This window comes from Haliotis asinina, chromosome 13 (assembly GCF_037392515.1).
Source record: "Haliotis asinina isolate JCU_RB_2024 chromosome 13, JCU_Hal_asi_v2, whole genome shotgun sequence".
Taxonomy (NCBI): Eukaryota; Metazoa; Mollusca; class Gastropoda; order Lepetellida; family Haliotidae; genus Haliotis; species Haliotis asinina.
The window spans coordinates 28,328,244-28,353,999 of record NC_090292.1 but is presented as its reverse complement, the minus strand read 5'-3'; the positions used below and the strand labels follow the sequence as shown (position 1 = coordinate 28,353,999).

Here is a 25,756-nt window from a genome sequence, read left to right as displayed (position 1 = left end):
TGTGGCACTGAAAAACAATCACGAAGAAACAAAAAGTACCGAAAAAGCAACAAAATTGCCCAAGCAGTAATATATGTAAACTCAGCAAGATTTCCAACCCAACCTTACTCATTTCGTTGTGGATTTATGTCAATAACCAGAAACAATTGAAAACATAATAAATAAACAAAACAAGAATATAAAACAAGAAATATTATTTATAAAATCAACAACCATCTCATTTCCTCTTGGGTTCAGGTCCATGATAAGATACCGTTATCTTTACTATATAAGGAAGTAGTTCAAGGCATTTCACTGTTTGACTATGACAGCGTTACTCGTGGTCGTCGTGTGTGTAGCAGCGGCTAACGTTGCTAATGGCGTGTTGCCGTACCAGAACTCCAAACTGGACTGGGATGCAAGGGTGGATGACCTCGTCAGTCGGATGACGATGGAGGAGATTCAAGTCCAGCTAGCAAGTGGACAAGGTGAGTTTTGTTTGTTTGTTTGTTTGTTTGTTTGTTGTTTTACGCCGCAATATATGGCGACGGTTTGTAAATGGACCAGATAATACTGTGATTAACTTCATGAGCGTAGATTTATTTTACGCGGATACGAGTGAGTGGGGTTAGTTTTACGCCGCATTCAGCAACATTTGCAAGTATATGGCGGCGGTCTATTGATAATCGCGTCTGGATCAGACAACGGAGGGATCAACAGCATGAGTATCGATATACGCAATTGGAACCAATGGCATGTGTCAACCAGTCTGACCACCCGATCCCGTTAGTCAACAAGCCCGGGTTACTGAAAACCAATTCTAACAAGGAGACCCGTGAAGGTCCCGGGGTAGAAAAAGCCTTCAGCAACCCATGCTTGCCATGAAAGGCGACAGGATCGAGTGGTCAGACTTGCTGACTTGGTTGACACATGTCATCGGTTCCCAATTGCGCAGATCAATCCTCATGATATTGATCACTGGATTGTCTGGTACAAACTCGAGTGCAGTGTAAAACCCAACTCACTTACTCTAACCAGGATCGTCGCTGGGGGGATAACATGTGTTCGAGGACACAATCAACCGATAAAACATGAGGCAGCTGTCAAGTGCATTAACACCGGGGGTCTTTATAACATGAAAAACCCATAACAATTATGTTTCTTTACGTGGACTGTCATATTACAAGGCATACATTCCCTTTTCTGATTCTAACCCATTTTTAGAGACAGCTCGAATCTGAAAAGGGTTAAATAAAATCACGGGCATTGGTGTTGAGTAACCTATTTTGATGAAGAAACTATATCGGTTTCTACAATGCAACTACTTTTTTAGCATGCAAATTTCGAATTTTACCCCTCAAAACATTTTTTTAAGCAAAGAGAAATGTCGCTAGAGAAATGACAGCATCATGCTTTTTATTTATGATATATATATTATTTTATTATTTTACTTCTATTTTTCTTCCGGTTATTTTTCTTCAATTATATTTTACGTTTATACGTTTACTCTTCAAAACTTTAATTTTTGAACATACTCTCATTGCTTCGACTATATTGTCGTTATTTAGATTGATTTTTATTTAAAAAAATGAAATCATAAGATATAAAAAATGTTATAAACCATCGAAGCGACGAGGAAAGTTGCTGGAAAAATGGCAGCATCATGCTTTGTTGTCCTGACGAAGTTAAATGTTTGACTGTTCTGTAACCAACAGGGGAGTCTCCACCAGTTTCACGTCTGGGCATCAAAAACTACTCATGGTGGAGTAACTGCGGTCGGGGTGACGTCACGAGGAACTCCACAGGGTTTCCACAGTTTATAGGCATCGGGGCCTCCTTTGAGTGAGTATGGTAATAACAATGAAACATACGTCATCTTCTTTATACCGTACAGTCTCCAAACACAAAACGATTGCTCGCGGCGCTTAATCTTCAACTGTCCAAGAGATAAGGCATGTTTTATTTATCTCGGAGGTCCAAAAGGTTTTAACGTTGATTCCAGTAAAAACATGTGAGAATATTCAGAATATATCTTACGAGTCAAAACGTGACCTATTTGGATAGGAAGTGTAAACGTTGACAAACCTTTCAAGGACAGACATCATATGCACGCACCAACAATTCCCTCTATTACCATCCCTAAACACAAGGCATGATATGCACGTGCACAAAGCAGTCGCCCCATACACATGCATGGGGTGTCATTCTTGATTTTGACGATTTTTCAAGAAGGTCAAAAAACACCAATTAGAACATTAATTTTGACACTCATCTTGCATCACACATGAGCTCGTGTTTGTTTCTAGCCGTTTGTTTCAAAATGAAAATCGTACACATACAAATCAAATGCCACACGCCAATCATCAAAGGCAACTACATTTCTAATAGCTATGGTTGTAAGAAAGTGCAAATGGTGATGCACTCTCAAAACATTCAATATTATCACATCAAAATTGATTGACTCCGATAAACCTCCAAAATATTTTTAATCGTAAAGAGAAAAACTGAAGTTCCTCTACTTTTTTAAAGTATATTTGCCATTGATCAACATCCAACCATGTTTCTCGAGGCTGGAGAAAATTCCGATCCGTATTGACCCCTTAGAGATTGGTCAAGCCATGCTTGTCGTAAGAGGCGTCTAATGGTAAGATCCACTGATTTGGTTGCCACATGCCACCGTATTCCAGTATCGTAGATTGATGTTCATGCTGTGTCTTAACTGACCTTCAGCATACGTTGGTTATGTATAATTAAGGCGTAACCGGAAGGGTACAAGATAGGAAGTGATCAGAGCCATTCGTAACTACTCGCGTCATGCCGGCAAGTCGGATGGCGTCTCGTACCCAACTCGTGGCCATGTTTACGACTGGGTCCTGTCTAAACGCAAACGGGTATGTAGATGAAAATAGTCTGGTACCATTATCAAGGAAAGATAACTCTGAATTTCCAAACATGGCTTCAAGAATATCTTACATCCCGTGCAATACGGTCATTCTCTTTGCAAATATGTTTCAGTGTTGAAAGCTCCTTTAGCTCAAAGTTTATATTTAAATTGTGTTTCTTATAGTGTAGCGAAGTTTCAGAGTTCAACGATTTCGCCATTTTCATGATTTGAAAAGGGTTTTACTACGCGCGATTTGGTTGGTTTGCCTCGATTCTTGGCAATAATGGCGTACGAGAGGGGTACGAGTCTTCTTGTAGGTCACAGAAAGAGACGAGTAGTTACGAATGGAATGAGAGCAAAACTACCAAAAATAACCACATACTGACCGCATTCGAACACTTGACGTAATTACCATAGACATACATGTTATTTCAGTGTAGCATAAATATTTTTCATGAAGTGGGTTTAGGGTGGATCTTTGTAAAATTTGGCTGGCAAATTGGAAATCATCTCTGCTCTGCGCACATAATTCCAGTTCAATTTTCCGACCAATATTTAACTAATGACATGACATTTTTCAGCCTACGTATGGTTCCACAATGCACAATGTTAAAGATGTTCACGGCTCTGTACACATGTTGATTAAATTGTCGCCAGTCGATAAAATAGGCAATGGAAAATTAAACAGAACTTATGTGATCGTAGGTGAGATGATTCCCCACAATTGTGCAAAATTTGACTTCGATCTTACGGAAATTACATCCATGAAAATTATTTATGTTACACTAAATTAACATGTAAGTCTATGGTAAGCAATATTCCAAAAATATTACGGCGGGGTACATCAGAAATGGACTTCACATCATCCGTTTATAACACACGATCAGGCTCATTAAAACATCAGAGATACTGAATTTTCAGAATATTGAGAAAAAAATGAGATATCTTAAACATTTTGAAATGAGGAACCAGGAACTAGTGTGAAGGCACGTAGTTATTATAACAGGTAACAGGTCTTAGGTAACAAACTGACTTAACGCCATAGACACATGCAGTGGCTCCAGCAGTACATTCAGTTGGAGGGTAGCCAGTGAGAAGAAAGTACTGTTCACTCGAAAATTTCGTTTTCACCTTATGAGTGAGTTTAGCTTTACGCTGCCTCTAGCAATATTCCAGCAATATCACGGCGGGGACACCAGAAAATAGGCTTCACACATTGTCCCCATGTGGGAATCAAACGGGTCTTCGGCGTGACGAACGTACGCTTCAACCACTAGGCTACCCCCTTTCCAGCTTATGAAATCTAACCGCTCTGCTCGTGTTTATCCTCGACGTAGCGACGTGACAGTGCGTCGATTCCATCTGTTAGGTTTGATTTTGGCGTTGTGAAAGCGGGTCCACTCATTACATGAGGTTGTCATTTACAGCTTGACCATGTTGCTGGATCGATATCGATCTCAAATATGGTGATCAAACCATGGCCATTCACACTGTGGCGTTCGTTAAATCGCATTTAAGGCCACTAGGCTACCCTACACCCCGATGAAATTCTTGATGATTACATAGTTCTACAAAAAACACAGAGTGGGAATTGAACCCGTTCTCGTAGGTTTTTGAAATGTTTAAGGGCACCATTCTTCCAAAACAGAATACGTTTTGCTTGATGATTATACCTTTAAAATGTCAACATTTATTATAAGGATATTTATACCGCTAAAATATCGCGTCACTGATGGACATTCACAAAATGCTTATCCATCTGGTTATCATTAATCCACATAACCTAAGCTGCCTAGACGCTAGAAAGTTAATAGCTTGGCTGACAATTGCGTAGATCGATGTTCAATAATCGTGTCTGGACTAAACAATCCAGTGATAAACGTCATGGATATCGATCAACGCAGTGTGAGATATAATGACATGTGTCAACCAAGTAATCTAGCCTGACCACCTGATCACTCTAGTCACCTTTTATGACAAGCATGTGTTCTTGAAGATCAGTTCTAACTAGGATCTTCACGGGTTTCTTATCTATTTAGTATGGTCTTTGGGAAGGTATACTTAAATCCAAAAGGTGCACGCTCCACCTTAATGGCAGATATATACAGACAGAGATAAGGAACTGTTTGAATTCATATTGTCAGGGTCAGTCCTAAGGTCAAGGCCAGGGTCAGGACCAGTAAGTGATGTCACACTAGTCTCACACATTTGGCACGCTGCCAGCACACATTAGTCTCATCATGGCCTCACTATTGCCACACTGTTTTTGTACAACTGTCACACTGTTGTTGTACTATTGTCATATTGTTGTTGTACTATTGCCACACTGTTACTATCCCGTTGTCACACTATAGCACTTATATCACCCTGTTGAGTAAAACCTTTGCGACATTGTCTCACTGTTAATGATATCTTACTATTATCCCACTATTGTCTCACTGTTATCTCACTATTGATGCACTATTGTCTCAACATTATCCCACTATTGACTCACTATTGTTACAGTATTGCATCTCCATTTTTACACGATTGTCTCACTGTTATCCCACTATTGTCCTACTATTATACCACTACTGTCTCACTATTGTCGCACTCTTTACCTACTTTTGTCCTGCTGTTGTATTGCTGTTGTCGCTTTATTATTTCACTATTGTTGCACGCTTATCCCACTATTTTCTCACTATTATCCCACTACTGTCTGGCTATTGTCTCACTATTGTTGCACTATTTTCCCCACTATTGTCGCACTATTGTCTCAGTAACATCCCTCTATTTTCTCACCATTTTCGCACTTCAATCCCACTATTGTCTTACTATTATGGATGAACGAATGAATAAATGAATGAATGAATGATGGATGACTGAATGAATACTCTATATCTCTCTCAATAATTTGTACACACCATGTCGTTACATAAGTTTACTTGATAGTGGCAATGACAATAGATACACACATACACACACACACACACACACACACACACACACATATATATATATACCTCTGTGTGTGTGTGTGTGTGTGTGTGTGTGTGTGTGTGTGTATATATAGAAGGAAGGAAACAAGTTTTTTCAAAAACAAAGAGGAACTGTATGTATACTGTGTGTGACATAGTTTCACAGATATAATATACAGCTGAGCTGTCGTTTTTAGCCACGACACTCACGTATTGCTGCCTATCTGACAGATGTCCAATCATGGACGCCATCTGTAATGGCATCGATATATGTCAGATCCTTAGCTTCATCACTAGCAGTGTCCTCGAGTCTGAGGCTGAGGTCATCACTTAGCACAATTTAGTGTTCAATGAGGCTTCCACAGAAAGGTTTATGCTTGATGCTTAATATTGGCCTCGCATGTGCAGTTGCAGTGCTGACATTGCCTTGTCATCTGTACCACGGCATACACATTGGGAGATGCAACCTCATACCAAAGACTCCAGATGTGGAGCAAGTTGGGTGTATTTTTCTGTGTATAGTCGTGTTTGCTGTGGCTTAATCACTTTGGTCATCACTGGATGCAAATAAGAAACCTTCTTCTTCTTCATGATGTCGACCAAGCAGTTATTCAATGTTTAGGAGAATTTTGTAACCCATACTAACCAATTAAGGCCTATTATGGTTCTGTGGGAAGAGCATGCAGTAGTGCTTGCCACGGCATAATCACTTTGGACACCAATGGATCAAATTAAGAAACTTCCTCGATGATGTTGACCATAAAGCTCTTTAATGGTTAGGTGATGACATAAAATATGTAAATAACATTAACCTAGTTAGATCATTATTTATGAATGAAACTCCTCCAAAGGTTGTAAATGAAGCCAAAGTTCTCGGCGTCATATCTGCCCGAGTATGGTTGTCGTAAGAGGCGACTAATGTGATCATCAGGCTCGCTGACTTGGTTGACACATGTCATGGCTTGCGCAGAAGGATGCTCATGCAGCCGATCATTAGATTGTCTGGTCCAGACTCGATCATTTACAGAGCCCCACCGCATAACTGGAATATTGCTGAATGCGGCGTAAAACTAAACTCACTCACTCTGATATTTAGTTTAATCTTTCAAGATATCTTAATCTTTAAAATATTCGCAATACCACGGGACCTTGTTTTCAGTGCGGGCCTTGTGTACCGGATCGCCGAGGCAAGTAGTACGGAGGTGCGGGCGTTCTTTAACTACTACATGGCACGACATGAAAAAATGGGCGTTCATAAGGCGATCAGCTGCTTCAGCCCAAATGTCGACACCTTCAGAGATCCCCGGTGGGGGAGAGGACAGGTAAAAAATATATGTCCAGTCAAACTTTTAGGCCCACTGGTGTAAATGTAGTCACTTAGTTCAGTCAGTTGTTCTAGACTATATTTTGTAAACAACAATGCAGTTTTCCATACTGTTTAAAGGTACGTACACGCAAACAAATGTATTGTATAACAAACTTGTAACGCTATAAATCTTATTGTCATGAACCAATAAATGATGAAATGCATTAGCAAGTTCTTAACAAAACTTTACACCACAACGCAGCTGTTCACATTCACGATATCTGCCAAAAATTAATGCTTTTCAGCAATTTCATCCTTGTGCATTTAACCTGCCGTTTGCGGTCAAGCCCAGTCTTGGTGTCCCGCAGTGGACCATTGCTATTGGTGGATATTGCTAAAACGGAGCAGAATTAATCTTGTTATTAGGGACATAAAACAACATTCAATCACTATATTTATCACAGGAGACGTTCGGGGAAGATCCGTTCCATGTCGGCGAGCTCGGCTACGTCCACGTGAAGGGCCTCCATGGAAACGACACCCGCTACCTGAGGACTAGTTCCGGGTGCAAGCATTACGTCATATCCGGAGGACCTGAAAATTGGCCTGTCAACAGACATGATTTTGACCCCAAAGTAAGACATGTTTATAATTGCCTTCGTGTAAAAATATCTAAATATATTAGTTTTGTGACAAGCAACTTATACTTTATTTATCCTTTGTTTTAATACCGGAATATATGCGTTATGTATTTGTGTCAATCAATGGCCATATCCTTCTGAATATTAGCATTCATGCGATAACTACTATCTCAGCCTCTTTAGTAGACTAAAGCTTAGTCTCTGAATATACTACATAATATACTGTAAACAATTTTGATAGTAACAAACAAACCCATATTAACTGAAAAGGATCCCCAGGTAGACCAGACTTGGTTCAGTTATGGCTTTAGCACTGCAGAGAAAGCTTGGCAGTAGACAAAATATTGGTTCAGGGACTGTGAGACAGACTAATTCTTAGCTATGTCGTTAACTGAATGGAATCACCAGCATTCATTTTATGCATGTAATTATTGTGTAACTGTTTATTTTTATGAGTTTTGTAGATATTCATTTTGAGGCGGTTTTGAATACAGAAAGAATCTCCTCCGTGATTATAAAGATTTATGATGATCTTTATTGTTCAAATCATGATCTGCACAGACTTCCAGTCACAAGAAGTGTTTTACTTCGTTATTCATGACAAAACGGCATTCTGTAAAACTATAAATTTATGAAAAAAAAAGAAAATAGAATCCCTGGCTTTTCAACCTAACTTTGACATTGCTGTTATCAGAACCGCAACATATATTTTAGGGACTTATAATGTAGACAATATGCTCGATATTTACAATTAGGCCCCACACTGCCAAACACCTAAGTTCTCAATATTTCGCAATACGTATGCAATACAGGTAGTTTAATTGCAATATATTGCAATACAGTTTAGTTGCCAATACGCAGCCCTAGACAATAATGTAAAAACTTCCTGAAGTTACCATTTTGTGTTTGTGACGCTGCATATAAAAACGAAGTCATGTGGTTGATAAAAATAAATTTCCCCTTCACCTTGTACCAGGTGTCGACTCGCGACTTCAGAACGTATTTTCTCCCGCCATTCAGAAGATGTGTGGAGGCAGGGGCATACAGTCTAATCTGTTCCTATAACCTGTAAGTACAAGTGGTAGTACTAGTATACTGTGACGTCACGTTATTGTCATAACGGGAATAATGGACAACGACGTCAAAAGACGTCGTCAAAGTTTAGCCAGTTGGAAACTTTTTAAAGACTCTATTCTAAGTATCTTACAAAATATTCTCAGCTGAAGATGAACAGTTCCTAAATTAGAAATAATTGAACTTACTGCTTGACACGTATTCGATGACCCTGCGCAGTAAACGCGTTTGCAACAATAGGCGGGGCAAGGAATCTAGACGAATACACTTGGTCGCTATAGGCACATTAGGTAGATCGGGAATTAAGCACGTGGACTACACGCTGACCGTGGCGTGAACTCAATGCCGCTTCTGTTCAACATGTGTCCCGCACGCACGATTCGCACGAGGAAATTGAATTTGTCAAGTTGTTGGCGACAACCTGTTTCCCTTATGTTTCAAATGGAATGTTCTGGAGGGCGTTCCCTTATATGCAAATTAGGGTCATTTGACAGGTCGTGGCTTATGTAGTATTTGTCAATCTGTATAGTCCTGTGGCAGTGAAAATGTACCGATAAATTAAACTTTAAATTTAAATTTAACAAAAGAGATAAAGTGAAATTCAGATTGCGAATTCTACTAATTTTACCTTGCCAGTTGAACATTTAAATCTCAGAATTATATTCAACTCAGCATAAAAGTTGATTAAGAAAGGATCATAAAAATTTAGATTCAAACCGCTATTATTATTTTGTATTACAAGGGGGGAATCACAGAAGTTAGAACAGTGAAACAAATGCACGGTACATGATGAACGCTAACTTTGATCAACCCTACCTGTTCACGGTGTTGCATTTAATGATGACAATAGATCAAACTATTAACAAATCGTCACTTTTAAAATTCAATGAGTGCAGTTGGGTCGCATCTGAAATGGACCAATTAGCCTCACTCACTTATCATTTGGGATGGATTGCAAGGGTATGAATGAAAACACTGGTTGCGTTCAGGCGTGTGTTTCAGGAAACCTTCAATCTTGCTGGTTTCGGTCTTCTAAACTATGTATGTCCATTTTTATCAAACTGATTACTGTTGCGTGACTTTTGACTTTGAGTATATCCACCACAGCGTCAACGGCGTCCCGGCGTGTGCCAGCAAGGAGATCCTGACTGACATCCTCCGAGGGGAGTGGAACTTCAAGGGTTACGTCATAGCTGATGCTGGCGAGGTCATGTTTATGATCAATCGCCGCCATTACTTCAAGACCAAGATGGAGGCTGCGGTGGCTTGTCTGAAGGCCGGTTGTAACATTGAAGTGCAAGGGAACAATGACCGCGCCTACCTTACCTTAGGTACGAGTGAGTGAGTGAGTGAGTTTAGTTTTACGCCGCTTTTAGCGATATTCCAGCAGCAAAAGGGTGAGGGACATCAGAAATTGGCTTCACACATGGTACCCATGTGGGGAATCGAACCCGGGCATGACGAGCGAACGCTTTAACCACTAGGCTATCCCATCGCCACCTTAGGTACGTGGAGGGGGATGTGTTTCAGTTTGATACAAAAAGGTACCAACTTACTAACCTTGATTAATCCAGCTAAATGTGTATACGAAACTGGGTTTCACCTACCACTTTGTTGTTATACTGCACATATGCGTGTTTGTAAACACACTGCTAAATCCCCCATTGATGTTGATGTATGTTATTCAACGCTGCGATCTGTAAATAGTCAAACCGTACCAGATAATGCAATGATTGGCATCGAGCACATATGTCTAGTACGCATTTGGGAAACGATGACGTTTGTCAAGGAGTGAGTAAGTTTAGTTTTACGCCGCTTTTAGTAATATTCCAGCAATATTACGGCGGAGGACACTGGCAATGAGCTTCACACACTGTACCCATGTAGGGAATCAAACCTGGGTCTTCGGCGTGACAAGCGAACGCTTTTAGCACCAGGCGACCTCACAGCCCGGTGCCAAGGAAGTCTTCTATGGACAAACACGGGTCACAGAAACAAAACCTTCTTTGAGACATCCAGAATTAGAGGTGTTTAATTGTGACAATTGTGAAAAATATTGGTAATGTTGATTCTACAGCTGATGCCGTGAAGCAGGGCAAAATATCCGAGACGTATGTCCGTGACCAGATGAAGCCTTTGATCTACACTAGGATGAGACTTGGGGAGTTTGACCCTCCCAACATGAACCCCTATAACAATCTGAACAGACATGACAACGTGATGACCAAAGAGCACCTCGCTCTTGCTCTCGAGGCAGCCATGAAGAGCTTTGTCCTCCTGAAGAACCAGAACAACTATCTCCCTATTAAGCACAAACTGAACAAAATTGCTGTGAGTATTTTGTGTGATACATGTCACATGTAGTACATGCCTTTGTCATCGTTACGTCACTTCTGGTGTCGTCGTTATTGTCATCGTCATCGCATCGTCAATGTCACTATCACAATCATCGTCATCACAATCATCTTCTTTGCATCGCTATTGTCATCGTCGTCATTATCACCACCGTCATCGTCGTCGTTATTGTCGTCGTCATGGCATCGCCATTGTCATCGCCATTGTCACCAACGTCATCGTTATTGCCATCATCATCATCAGCAGCAGCAGCAGCATCGACATCACCGTCGTCGTCTTCGTCATCCGCATCGTCGGGAGGTATAGATTGCCTATTGGTTTATGCTTCCTCTGGGGTAGCGTAGTGGTTAAGGCATTCGCTCGTCACGCCGAAGACCCGGGTTCGATTCCCCACATAGGCGTGATGCTAATTCCATGTGATATTCTTGGAACGTTGATAAAACGGCGAGGGGTCATCATCACAACCATTGCCTATCTGACAATACCGTGTTTCCTTGTACTCATACTAACTCGCAAACACGTGTGTACTCTTTCGATTTACCTGTAATTTGAATGGACCATTGTTTAAATAACACTATATTCTAGTCAGTGGTTGCAGCTTAAATATAGTCACGTTTCACGTTTTTGTCTCAGTCCGTAAATGTATGCTTGTCTGAGTTCGAACGATTCCCCGATTTGCCTGTAATTTGAATGAACCATTGTTTGAATAACACTATTTTTTACTCAATGGTTGCAGGTTAAATATAGTCACGTTTCACATTCTTGTCTCAGTCCGTAAATGTATGCTTGTATTAATTCGAATGTTTCCCTCATTTGCCGCCAGCGTAAAACAGATTTAGAACCAGTCAGATTACTCTGAGAATGTATTCCAAGGTGCTTCCTTGTATTGAGGGGTAAATCAAGAAAAAAATTAAAACGGCAGGTAGCCTAATCTACACAGACGTACAAAAGAAAGTACTCACATAGTTTCTTGCTTGACAACCGAAACGTCTCTCTCAAAACAATAATGAAGTCGCTCTCATAACAATAAAGAGATTGTTCACCCATATATTGTCCAAATTTCGCAAGCCAGACGGGCTAGCTAGGCCTGAAAGTTACTAACCCACTGAATAATTTACTAGTCCGTTATTTGATTGTAGACACTGGTTTCATCATTACCATACTTTTATCAGGCCATAATCGTGCATGGTTTCTGAGTGTATCATTATTTATAACGTCGGAGAGAATGATATATTTACAAAGTGGCCCCTTAGAAATTCACTAGTCAGTTGTGCCAGTGACTGTGATGATTCGCTGGCCCGACTGGATGTTTACAGTTATTACGGTGCCAAATGGCTAGAATATTAGCGAAATCAGTGTTAAACGACAAATAAACAAATCCGATTGTTTACAGGTTGTCGTCATGTATACTACCTATCATTTAAAACTCTCACTATACGTTGTAAACTATGTTAGTACTTTCTTTTGTACGTCTGTGTAGATGAGGCACCGTAATAACTGTAAACATCCAGTATATATATAACCTAGGGATCTACATTTTTTTTATTACGATTAAAAATATGTAGGAGATTTTTCGGAGTCGATCAATGCTGATATGATATTATTGAATGTTTTGAGAGTGCATCACCATTTGCACTTCCTTGCAACCATATTTATTTGGAATGTAGTCGCTTTTAAAAAATAATTGGTGTGTGACATGTTATTTGCATATATATGATTTTCATTTTTAAACAAATGACTAGAAACAAACACTAACAAATGTGTGAAGCAAGATGAGTGTCAAGGTTAATGTTCTAATAGATTTCTCGACCTTCTTGAAAAGAAACCTCGTCAAAATCAAGAATGGGACCTCATGCACGTGTATGGGGCTACTGCGTTGTGCACGTGCATATCATGCGTTGTGTTTAGGGGTGGTAATAGAGGGAAATGATGGTGCGTTCATAAGATGTCTGTCCTTGAAACCTGTGTTAACGTTTGCACTTCCTATCCAACTTGAAAGTTCATTATCCCCTACTAATGTATATGGATATATTGAACTTTGATCATACATCAAATATCGGAAAAGCAAAGTTACGTTTAGTTAAAAGAATTCGCCAAGTTTCACGAACTTTCATCTTTTATTGAACTCATACCATTTCAACGTTACGAATTTGTTTTACAATAAATCAGTTCATGTGTAAACAGTACCTTTAAACAGTGTGGAGTGTTTTGAAAAATCCAGTCTAGAACAGTTGACCCTAATGGCAACATTTACAACTAGTGAGTCAAACCTTTGATAGGTAGTATAATTATAACAAACAATTTTTTAACAACCACACAATTAAATATGAAGAATATTCATGGCGATACTTTCCTGGTTCCGTCACCAGGTAGTTGGCCCGATGTCAGACAACAAGAACGACCTGAAAGGAGATTACGCTGCCCAAACAGACAGCCGTCTTGTGGAGAGCGCTCTCGATGGTTTGAAGAACTTAGCCAATCACGTCAACGTCAAAGATGGCTGCGACGACGTCACCTGTAATCACCTGGACAACAACGACGTCATCAGCGCTATTAATGGTGTAGATGCTATATTTGTTTGCCTTGGAGGAGGTAAGCTGTCCGCTGTCTGGAACAGTATGTAAACTAGCTTTTACCGAATATTTGAATTATATATTTGGATGAACAAAACGAACTGTTGCTCACTGATTTCTTGTTACTCGTTATTCTATTTCTTGTTACTCGTTATTTTTTTTTTATATCAATGTATTTACCTATGAAAATTTTATTTATTTATTTATTTATTTATTTATTTATTTATTTATTTATTTGTACATGGACTCCAGGCATGTTTTAATAAAATAATGCATATTGCAGATGTTAATTTGAAAGTATCATACAGAATATATACTATCCCCCCAAAAAAGAAACACGCAGACCATTTGTATTTTGGAAAATATACTCATTATAGGCGTTAAAACAATCGTCATAATATGTAACAATAACAAATTTATTTATTTATTTATTTATTTATTTATTTATTTATTTATTTATTTATTTATTTATTTGTTTGTTTGTTTGTTTGTTTGTTTGTTTGTTTGTTTGTTTATTTATTTATTTTGGAGGGGGTTATGGTGGGTATGTTTAATTCATATTTGCCGTAGCTTTCTGCCTTAGCAATAATATATCAGCAATATCGCTGGCAGAGATAGGGAGAATGGAATTCACACATAGTACCCAATAGGGGAATTGAACTCGTGTGTTCGCCGTCACGAGTCAACGCTTTAACCAGAAGGCTTTTGCGCTGGTTCTCTTTACATTACAATGTATACTGTGTGGATTGCTTACATGAACAGAACCGAATGGGACTGCCAAACGAAGAATTAGTATTTATCTACCCAAGTTTGTTGTATGAGGCTTCTAACAGGAGCAGGAGGTCATTCTCGCTAATTTGTTTGACACACATCATCGTGTCTCACATGTATACATGGATGCTCATGCTGTTGATAACTGCATTTTCTGGTCCAGAATTTAGTATTTACAGACCGCCGCCGTATAGCTGAAATGTTGCTGAGTGCGGCATAAAACTAAACTCACTCACTATACTGTAAAGTTAATTTTATACGACGTTGGTCTGGAGATGATTCATCAGCTTCAACATAGAAGTCTAAGGCTTCAACGGCGTAGGGCGGTGTTCGTTGTGTTGATGACTGGATTGTCTGGCCCAGGCTTTGATTCTTTACAGACGCCGTATAGCTGGGATACTGCTGAGTGAGGTGTTGAGTAACAAATAAGGAAAAGATTGATCATACTGATTACTTATATCCGTTGAAGATCCGGGGTAGAACAGGCCTTCAGCAACCCCTGCTTGCCACAAAAAGTGACTATATGCTTGTCGTTAGAGGCGACTAACGGGATCGGGTGGTTAGGGTCGCTGACTTGCTTGACACATGTTATCGGTTCCCAGTTGGGCAGATCGATGCTCATGCTGCTGTTCATTGGATTGCCAGTGCAGCGTTAAACAACAAACAAACAGACTTGTTGAGCCCCGATTACCCTGACCGTGTTTGAACTGTTCTATTTCAGGTCAGACTATTGAGCGGGAGGGTCACGACCGTCACAGCACCGGGTTGCCTGGACATCAGCTGGACCTCCTGAAGACGGTAGTCGGTCATGGTAAGAACAATGGAAAACACTTTAAACGCAGTGTAGGTTCCGCTGCACAGGGCGACCGTGACTGTACGACAGTCGCAAGAATGGAATTCGAGAAGGGACATTATCGCACTGTCGCGCTTTGGTCACTTTTTGCCTCAATTTCCTTCTTTTTGCGTGGGCAACAACGCGACAATGCGACAACGCGACAACGCGACAAATGTCCGCTCTCGGATTACATACGTAAATCTATTACTTAGAAGCTACCTTTCAACACCATGATCGCTATGGGAAAGCACCCACTGGTCTTGGTCAAACTGACCTGTCCAGACTCAGTCCAGGATATGAGATCCAGTCTCGATTATCAAGGGTATGACATCTTCAGTCCTTGATGATAAATAGTTCGGAGTAAATCATCACTAAAGTCCGTTTGAATCAGATGACTTGATCATTGTACAAAATTGCCACTTAAATATAAATAGTACACGTTTATCATTTACTAACACCCAACAGCTTTCTGATAATTTTCCGGACACCACCAAAACAGTTGTTTAAGAAACTATCACCACTGAAAACGCAAACGGCAGAAACGGAACAGCCAGTCATGGCGGGGGACATCTCAAGGTCAAGACAGAAAGGGCATGTAATGATTCCACGGATAACAGTTAACAACCTGTTAGGCTCGCGAGAATCACATGCAACCCGTGCTTATCATAAGAGGCTACCAACTGGATAGAAAGGTCCCTATCTTTACAATGTGTGAGTTTAGTTTTAAGTCATATTTAACAATATTCCAGCAATGCCACGGCTGGGGACACCAGCAATGGGCTTCACAGACAGTACGTATGTGGGAAATCGAACCCGGGTCTTATTCGTGACTAGCAAACGGTTTAACCTCTTAGCTCCCCAGCCCCCCAATCCTATCATAAGAAATGTCTCTTTTTAGTTGACCGAGTGTGTGAGTATGGTTTTACGCCGCTTTTAGCAATATTCCAGCAATATCATAACGAGGGACACCAGAAATGGGCTTCACACGTTGTACACATGTGGGGAATCGAACCCGGGTCTTCGGCGTGACGAGAGAACGATTTTACCACTTTGCTACCCCACAACCCCTGAGCTGAGTTGAAGGTGGATGACGATATGATATAAACATTTGCCATCATGTGTGATGAATTCGCGGGATACCCCATCTTCAATTTCAGTGCAAGGTGGGCCAGGAATTATAGGAAAACGTGCTTCTTCAACTCCAATCGTGGTGCTTTTGTTTAATGGCGGACCAGTAGAGATCTCCTGGGCGGAAGAGAATCCCCATGTGACTGCCATAATTGACTGCTTCATCCCTCACCAAAAAACAGGGGAGGCAATCCAGAAGGTTCTCACAAATGACGGTCCTTTCTCCGTGCCTTCTGCTAAAATGCCTTACACGGTGCCAGCTAGTGACAAACAGGTGGGTCATTTATTGAATGATAAACTACATGTCTTTAAATGGAACATATCTGCCCAAACCAGGAGTAGCAGGTTTTGGCACCAAAACTTTGCTCTGCATTAATACTGAGCTTGAGTGAGTTCGTGACTGAATTCGTGACTGAGCATAGTTTTACACCGCTTTTAGCAATATTCCAGCAACATCACGGGCTTCACGCATTGTACTTATGTAGAGAATCGAACCCGGGCCTACGGCGTGAGGAGCAAACGCTCTAACCACTAAGCTACCCCACAAACCCATTTTTCACTGCTTTATCGGGTTCCAAAACTCCATAGAAATCCATGAAAACAGGGCTTTATTTATATACACAGAAAATATTAAGATATGTGGAATTAACGCCATATGGATTCTCACACATTCAGAGCATTTGCAGTGATCTGAAAAAGCCTAAGTTCACTAATGCCAGTTTTTTTTTTTACTTTTGACCTCTATTTGCGAATATGCTGGTCAAAGGTGTTTCTTAAGATTTCTTTGGAGCAGTACAGCAGATCTCCGGGGATTGTTGACAAACCTCCTTTTATTACAAATCGTATTTTATGCAAATCTTGAAAAAATGCGTTCTAATCCAAGATGGCGTCTCATGACTCTCTTTGCGATCATGTCTGTCAAGTTTCATCGTAAAAAAGTGAATAGTCCCCTTTACATAGCGATCTTCACACACTTACAGATAGTTTGTTTGTTTGTTTACAGACATTTCTGAAATGATATCTCTTCATCTGGGCTTTGAAAGTGTATCGTGATTAAGAGTTTTAGATCAGTTTCGAATGACAAATTCCTAATTCTCAGGTAAAGTATAGTCTTCGGCCATTATTAGCGCCTTCTCTAAACCAGTAAACATTGAAGTGGCCTCAAATAATATCCTAAATAGAATAAGACAATATATTGCGGATCTCAACTTCTTCTTCGGAGTTTCTCAGCTAATTCTTGCAAAAATAGTCTAGAAACATTATATATACATTAAAGAAGTTTACATTCATACTATTTTGTGTTATACTTAAGAGCCATATCCTATGTATGCCATTTGTATTTGTATTTTACAACAGGAGCTTAAAATATCAAAATATTCTGCTACGATATGTTCAAGAATCCATCATTTTTCAAATTCTGATCGATCTGACACAGTCTGCTTTCTGAATGATATTTCAGCTTCTGCATGATATATACCCTCCCAAAAAAGAAACGCACTGTCCCGAAATCTGTTGCGAAAATCCTGTATTGTATAACCCGTCCACAAATAGACTTTAGTGCATGAAAGTTTACACCAGTTTAGAAGAAGGTAATGTCTGTACAACCAAGTGGATACTTTTCGATAATGGAAACGTTGAGCACGATGGTGACGACGTAGCACGGGTGCAACGTCGTGTTTCCTGACTCTCAGACCAATCTCTTCCAACCGGTTCCATACAGTTTGACCGGATATCCTCTTAAGTCCAGGCACCCTGGCTGCTGTGCTCTCACCCGTGGCAGTGTAATCACGCAAATATAGTACCCGGATGTACCTATCTTGGGCTACAGTGGTAACTCGAGGTCTGCCTGTACGGGGACGGTCGTTTGTTATACCTGTTTGGTTGCAACGAGCTGCAAACCACAGTACCTTGCTCAAACTAACATTCAAACGCCTGGCAACAGAAGACTGGTAAGGCTGCATACAAAATTAAATGTTTCACGAGCTCATTTTTAATATAAATTTTGACAGGAAAAAAACGTGGCGAGGGAGGAACATTTTTTGTCTCTCGGAAGTACAGTTTGGAACGTTTGGCACGTGTGAATGAGTTGTAGATTCAGTCACACTCATTCTTACAGACACTCATTCTTATAGTGGACAAATGGATGATTGGGATGCTGCCAAGTCAAAATTATCTTTTTAAAAGCGGCAATTAAAATTTTGTTACGCACACAAATAAAAATGACGCCCTGATGCCCGAGAAAATTTCACTTTACTTATTAAGCGTAATCTCCAGCTTGTCTTCTTTCAATGGCGATGTTCCGTGTCGCAGAGTCAAGACGTGGCTTGGTGATTTGACCTTAAAACTCCTGCAAAGCGAATGCCAATGTCTGGAAGTAATCTGGACTTTCATTGCCAGACAGTGCATGCTCTTTGCTGCACAACTTTTGAGTGGAATGTGATTTCTGTTGCGTCGTGGCGTTGCCTTGTAAGAAAGCTTCTCAAAATCAACATTTTCAGGTAGAATCATTACACTTTTGTTACATATTTTCACGATTGCTTGAACACCTAAAATGAATATATTTGCCAAAATACAAACGCCTGCGCGTTTCTTTTTTCTTTTCTTTTCTTTTCTTTTCTTTTTTGTTGTTGATGATATAGAGTCTGATTCTGCATGCTGCGTTCAAATTAACATCAACCCATGCTTGCCACAAAAGGCGACTATGCTTGTCGTAAGAGGCGACTAACGGGATCGGGTGGTAAGACTCGCTGACTTGGTTGACACATGTCCTCGGTTCCCAGTTGCGCAGATCGATGCTCATGTTGTTGATCAGTGGAATGTCTGGTCCAGACTCGATTATTTACAGACCGCCACCACATAGCTGAAATATTGCTGAGTGTGGCGTAAAACTAAACTCACTCACTCACTCAAATTCACATCTGCAATATGCATTATTTTATTAAAACATGACTGGAGTAAATAAATAAATAAATGAATAAATAAATAAATAAATAAATAAATAAATAAATAAATAAATAAATGCTTCTTTATTTGTGATAAGATTCTTCTGACGGGTATAGAGAAACACCACTGTTGTTCAGCAAACAGTGCATACTAATGAAGGGTCTGATCGATCCCTAGGTTCCGTCAATGGTCGACTACTCGATGGACGGGCGTACTTACTGGTACTTCAAGGGAGATCCACTGTATCCATTCGGATACGGACTTTCTTACACCACCTGGCAGTACTCGGGTCTCCAGTACAGCCACAACGTCAACGCCGGCGGCGACGTGAAGGGTCAGGTCGTCGTCCACAACACCGGAAATTACAACGCTGATGAGGTTAGTTCAGACCGTTGTTAAAGTTCAAAGGGGGTTTATCATTGTGATTGAATGAACGGGCGGGTGTGGTTTAAAGCCGCTTTTAGCAATATCCCAGCAATATCACGGCGGGGGACACGAGGGACGTGAGCTTCACACATTGTACCCAGGACGTTTTTTACACAGGCACCCCTTCTGAGTTATTGATAAACTGTTTTACTCAGGAGCTCAGAATCCATTATTGACAGATTATCTTGATACCAACACAATAGTGCAACTTGCATTTAAAGGAAACACTCATTTACTCACTTATTTCACGGTTTGTTTGTAATTTACGTAATTGGCTCATGGCTTGTGAATAAACCAGCGGGGGTGGTGTGGTGGTGTTGGTGTGGGGGTGTTGGGGGATGGGTAGGTGTCTGGTTGTTTGGGGTGGGGGTAGTACTGGAGCATCGCAAACGGATTACTTATTTATTTTATTACTTGTTTTGGTCTAAATTTGACTACTTTGTCTGTGTAATCTCTGTTATTCTTTGTTTCTGTTGCTTTCAGATCATCCAAGTTTATGTGTCTTGGACGGACAGCTCTCTGAACATGCCGAAGTATAAATTGGTTGCCTTCGGGAGAGTGTATGTCAGAAAAGGGCAAACTACAACCTACAAGTTTACAATCAGTCATAAGAACCTGGCTGTATGGGATGACAAAGCTGGCTGGAAGGTTTTACCAGGTGTGTGCTACAAGAAGGATTAAATCCGTGAAGATACGGATTAGAAGTGATCTTCAGCAGCCGATGCTTGTCGTAAATGGCGACAGGCGGGATCGGCTAGTCAGACTCGCTGACTCGGCTCACACATGATGTCAGTGTCTACTTCTTAGAGACCCGTGAAGGTCCGGGGCAGAACAGGCCTTCAGCAACCCACGCTTGCCTTAAAAAGCGACCATGTTTGTGGTAAGAGGCGTCGAACGGAATCGAGTGGTCAGACTCGCTAACATGACTGACACACATGATCGGTTCCCAAATGCGCACATCTATGTTTATGCTGTTGGTCACTGGATTGTCTTGTCCTGACTCCATTATTTACAGACCGCCGCCATATAGCTGGAATATTGCTGAGTGCGCCGTAAAACTCACTCACCCAGTCAGATATGGCTGCCATAAACTAAACTTAGGTGCTGTTTTGGTACCACATAAACGTTTGTGACTTGTAAACCACAAACCAAATACTTTTCGAAGATTTGTTTTCAAACTAAAAACAATACAGGGTGTGTACTTTCTTCTGAACGACAGTATTTTTCATATTTGAGCGGTATGCAGTATTGGAGAACCTTTTTTTTCTCCCACAGTAACGATCAGACGGGGCTTTATGTCCTTTTTCTAAACGAAAGTATGCTGTAACACAGAACTACGCACGTTTCACATGTTTGGTCTAAACATGTTTAGGGTCGTGTTTAACACCAAAATGTGTTTAATGTCTATGACCCGTAATCCCTGCTAGAAATTTTATTGTGGGCAAAACTAGGCTTATCTCAGAGATATTATGCTATTCTGACACATAAACTGGTTAATCACAGTGAACAAACGTTTAAAATAATCTCCAAAGCATCGTGCGTGTACTTACTTTTGTACTTCAGTTCATGTTAGTGTTTGTTTGCAGGTAAGATGAACATCTACGTTGGAGGCCAACAGCCACATCAGAAGAAGGCCATGAGTTCCAATGTTTTGAGTGGACAGTTCACCATAACAGGAACAAAGGTTCTTGGAAAATACTAGGATGTACAAATGCCATGGAAATGGTTCTGTGGAGGAGAATCCATCTTTATGCAATAAACCGTATACCCTGTTACACCGACTTTGTCGTGATCTGGAACCGTTTGCTGCTTGAGACCCTGGATAGAATGGCAGCCCAAAGATCGGTGATGGGATCTCATGTGTCAATGATGCTTCATGTTGTTACCTCGCCTTGTGCTCTTGTTAGAGTGAATGAGTTAAGATTTATACCGCTTTTTTCAATATTTCAACAATATCACGGCTAGAGACAGCAGAAATGGGCTTCATACATTGTACCCATATGGGAAATCGAACCCAGGTATTCGGCGTGACGAGCGAACGCTTTAACCACTAGGCCATTCCACCGATACGATGAAGTGTCAACCAATTCAGCGAGGCTGCCCACCCAATCCCGTTGGTCGCTTCTTACGACAGTGAGTGAATGAGTGAGTTTAGTTTTACGCCACACTCAGCAATATTCCAGCTACATGGCGGCGGTCTGTAAATAATCGAATCTGGACCAGACAATCCACTGATCAACAACATGAGCATCGATCTGCGCAATTGGGAACCGATGGCATGTGTCAATCACGTCAGCGAGTCTGACTACCCGATCCCGTTAGTCGCCTCTTACGACAAGCTGAGTCGCCTCTTATGGCAAACATGGGTTGCTGAAGGCCTTATTCTACCCCGGGATCTCACGACAAGTATGGGTTGTTAAAGATCAGTTCTAATCCGGATCTTCAGGGGACGAAACAGTAATGAGAAAACGATAAATCGATTTCATCATTCGTGTTTTTGATTTTGGGTATGTCAAACCATTAATCGGTATTAGCCGACTGACCAAGATTGGGTTGATATTTCAGATGAATAAAGAAAAAAATCTTTGGCTTTGTCTAGTGCACGGCGTTAAGAGATACAAGAAGAAGTAATTGGCGCTGCTTCCAAACACTGAGCGGAGCTGGGGAAATATTAAACCTGCGGCATATCTTCTCATATATGTTCTTTATTTCGGTACAATGGTGTGAGTCATCACTCATATGTACAGCATGGTCCATACATTAAAAAGGACTTAGGCAGATACAGCAACCGAAGATTTAGGACACTTATCGAAGTACATCGAAGTACATGTGCAATGGAAGCTATCAATACCGGCATCTCACCAATCCGACAAGTTGTCAACACCGGCATAAAATCTCAGTCCCGTCTGTGGGACTGCGTGAGACATAAATGTTTGAAGAGAAATACTCCAGGTATAATTTATATATGGCTGCGGTCTGCAACTGACAATCCAGTGACCAACGGCATGAGCATCGATTGATCTGCACAACTAGGACTGTCCACCCGTCGCCTGTTACAAACGTAACATCTTCACGAAAGCATGGTAAGTTCCTGCTAAACATCTCAGTGACTGATTAAAAAATATCCGGGAGTAGGCACTTAACGTTTAAAACTTTAGTATGTCAAGAAAACGATATGTGTGGGGGTGGAACACCGGAGCACATGCATTAACGCGTACCTGTCTTGTAGAAATGCTCACCGCGCACACAAACAGCAGAGCGGTGCGGTATAACAAACTACCTGTTATAACGCGATCTCACGCAGAACCACAGCGGTGCCCTGGGTAATAGAGCATGCTCGTCCACGGAATGCTCGTGCACGGCTCGCTCGCAGCAAGACGACAAACAGCTGATGAAACCGACATTTTCATATCAACTTTCTGTCCACGACAACTGACACGTTAATTCGCTAAAGACCTTTGTGAGTACGAAGTGTTTGTTCAAACAAACAAGAGATATGCACCCCAGGTACGCATTTGTATGCTAAAATGTTCCACGAACAAACCACGAACAAAGTCGAAATACATAAACGTACATAATACTGTACATAAAAGGTAGCCTAAACGGCAAAGAAGTCCATGTCCCTCTATCCATCAACCCCCAAACCAGAGAGAGAGAGAGAGAGAGAGAGAGAGAGAGGGAGAGAGAGAGAGAGAGAGAGAGAGAGGCCAGAATAATGACATCGGAGTGTGACATCGGAGTGTGATTTGTTTCTTTGATGATGTTTGTGCACGACATGATCTACACGACCAGACAATCAAGTGACCATTAGCATGAACCTCGATCTGCGCAGTTGGGAACCGATGATGTGTCAACCAAGTCGGCGAGCCTGACCACCCGATTTCAAGAGTCGCCTCCTACCAGGAGCATAGTTTGTTGAAGATCAATTCTAACCCGGATCTTCACGGGTGTTGCGAGTAAGAGATAGCGGACACAAAACCTTGAGTTACATAACTATTCCTTGTTCCACTGATCTGAAGCCGGTTCTGTGTTCATCATATTGTATTTAAACCTGACATGATCTTAAATCGTTTTCAGAAGGGGCTAACTCCGACTTTTAAACTGTTTCTTTTTTTCTTCTTTATTTCTGTGATAATATACATTGATGCTTGTATCCACCTGTATTAAAAACCGAATACAGATTGATATGTAGAATGTGTACCAGACACGCTATGACCAACTGTATCAGCAACTGTATTATGTTGATGGAAAACAATGGATGTGCAACTGCAAATTTATTGTCTCTATTTTACACCACATTTCTCTCAGACAACTGGGTGATCTTATTTGATATGATATTTATTCCTAACAACGGATGTGCACCAACAGCAGTGATGCCCCTATTTACTGCAGCATTTCTTTCAGACAGCTGACCTCTGGCCCCGATTTCTCGAAACAAATTTAGTTTTTACTCGTTTCAAATTGAGTTTGACAATTTGAAACAGCTGAAATTTTAACTCAACTGCATTTTGAAAATAGAAAAGCCCAAACAACTTAAGCACTTTATTCACAAAACGCAAACCGTTATCTAATTATGAATGTAATATCAGTTTCAGTTCTTTCCGGGAAATGTAGTTTCTCAAATTTGAGTAAAAACTCAGTCAAAACGTAAGTTAGTTTCGAGAAATCGGAGCCTCATAGGTGCAACATTAACGCGATCTAATGTCAAAACTTATGTGCAACTGCAGCATAAGAGCACATTTACTCCTACCAACGACGAAACCCCAACCCCAACTGAGCAATAGTGGCAGTAATGAATCAATCTCTTTTCGAAAACCAGTTAAATAATTACCCGGCTGCGGCAGTGACACTATGTTGATTCACGTTTATTCCATATATATAGTTTATTTATAACTAATTTCCGACTACCTCATTGACAATGTGCAGCATCGTGTTGGTACCATATAGTTGATTCCAATCATTGTGAAGGTTCATGTTTATTCCATACAAATGAACCCGTGAAGGTCTGGGATAGAATAGGCCTTCAGCAACCCATGCTAGCCATAGAAAGCGACTATGCTTGTCTGGGCTACTAACGGGATCGGGCGGTCAGGCTCGCTGACTTGGTTGATACAGGTTGATACATTACACAGATCGATGCTCACTGGATTGTCTAGTCCAGACTCGATTATTTACAGAATGCCGCCATATACCTGGAATATTGTTGAGAGCGGCGTAAAACTAAACTCACTCACTTCCCATACAATTGACTCCCATATGCCTTAAAGATTCACTGTACAGATTCATTTATATTCCAGATAGCTGATTCCTTACAGCCTCGACGACATTGTTCAGATTCGCGTTTATTCCCGACTATTGATTACCAACTGCCTCAATGACACTGTGAAGATTCATGTTTATTCCAGATAACTGATTCCTAACTTCACGAAGGACACTATGGCAATTCTTGTTTATTATAGACAACTGATTCCGAACCGCCTCAGTGACGCAGTGCAGGTTCATTTTTATTCAAGTTAACCGATTCCCAACCTAAATGGCACTGTACAGATCCATGTTTAGCCCAGACAAATAATTCCCAACTGCCTGAATAACACTGTACAGTCATGTTTGTTCCACATAAATGACTTCCAACAGCTCCAATAAAACTGTGAAGATCGTGTGCTGCTATGCTCTGGGTGAAGATCGTGTGCTGCTATGATTTGGTGTTAAGAGCATGTGCTGCTTTGTTCTGGGTGAAGATTTTTAAATTTTGCTTGTAGGTGAAGATAACTCGTGACTGTTTTGGGGTGGATGCATATCCTACATGGTGATAACCTGCATGTGCATTTCATGATGATCACCGCTTCATGTTTAACATGCATGTGCCCTCTGCATGTTTTACATG

At 40.8% G+C, this 25,756-nt stretch overlaps 1 protein-coding gene across 1 annotated transcript; it reads left to right on the top strand.

Moving 5' to 3' along the window:
- The first annotated feature begins 289 nt into the window (after positions 1-289).
- Positions 290-21,649, top strand: LOC137259782 (uncharacterized). The gene is made up of 13 exons (XM_067797395.1): positions 290-467; positions 1,695-1,821; positions 6,980-7,142; positions 7,591-7,761; positions 8,744-8,835; positions 9,949-10,172; positions 10,919-11,172; positions 13,566-13,788; positions 15,262-15,351; positions 16,533-16,777; positions 19,624-19,824; positions 20,356-20,530; positions 21,459-21,649. The coding sequence occupies exons 1-13, from the start codon at positions 305-307 to the stop codon at positions 21,572-21,574; spliced, it is 2,244 nt and encodes a 747-aa protein (XP_067653496.1). The 5' UTR covers positions 290-304; the 3' UTR covers positions 21,575-21,649.
- The last annotated feature ends 4,107 nt before the right edge of the window (positions 21,650-25,756 follow it).

Excerpts from the sequence above, each read along its gene's own strand:
- LOC137259782 (XM_067797395.1), top strand. The coding sequence starts at position 305 with ATGACAGCGTTACTCGTGGTCGTCGTGTGTGTAGCAGCGGCTAACGTT. Across the intron at positions 1,822-6,979 it reads GGCATCGGGGCCTCCTTTGA|TGCGGGCCTTGTGTACCGGA; the intron begins GTGAGTATGGTA and ends CCTTGTTTTCAG. Across the intron at positions 7,762-8,743 it reads GACATGATTTTGACCCCAAA|GTGTCGACTCGCGACTTCAG; the intron begins GTAAGACATGTT and ends ACCTTGTACCAG.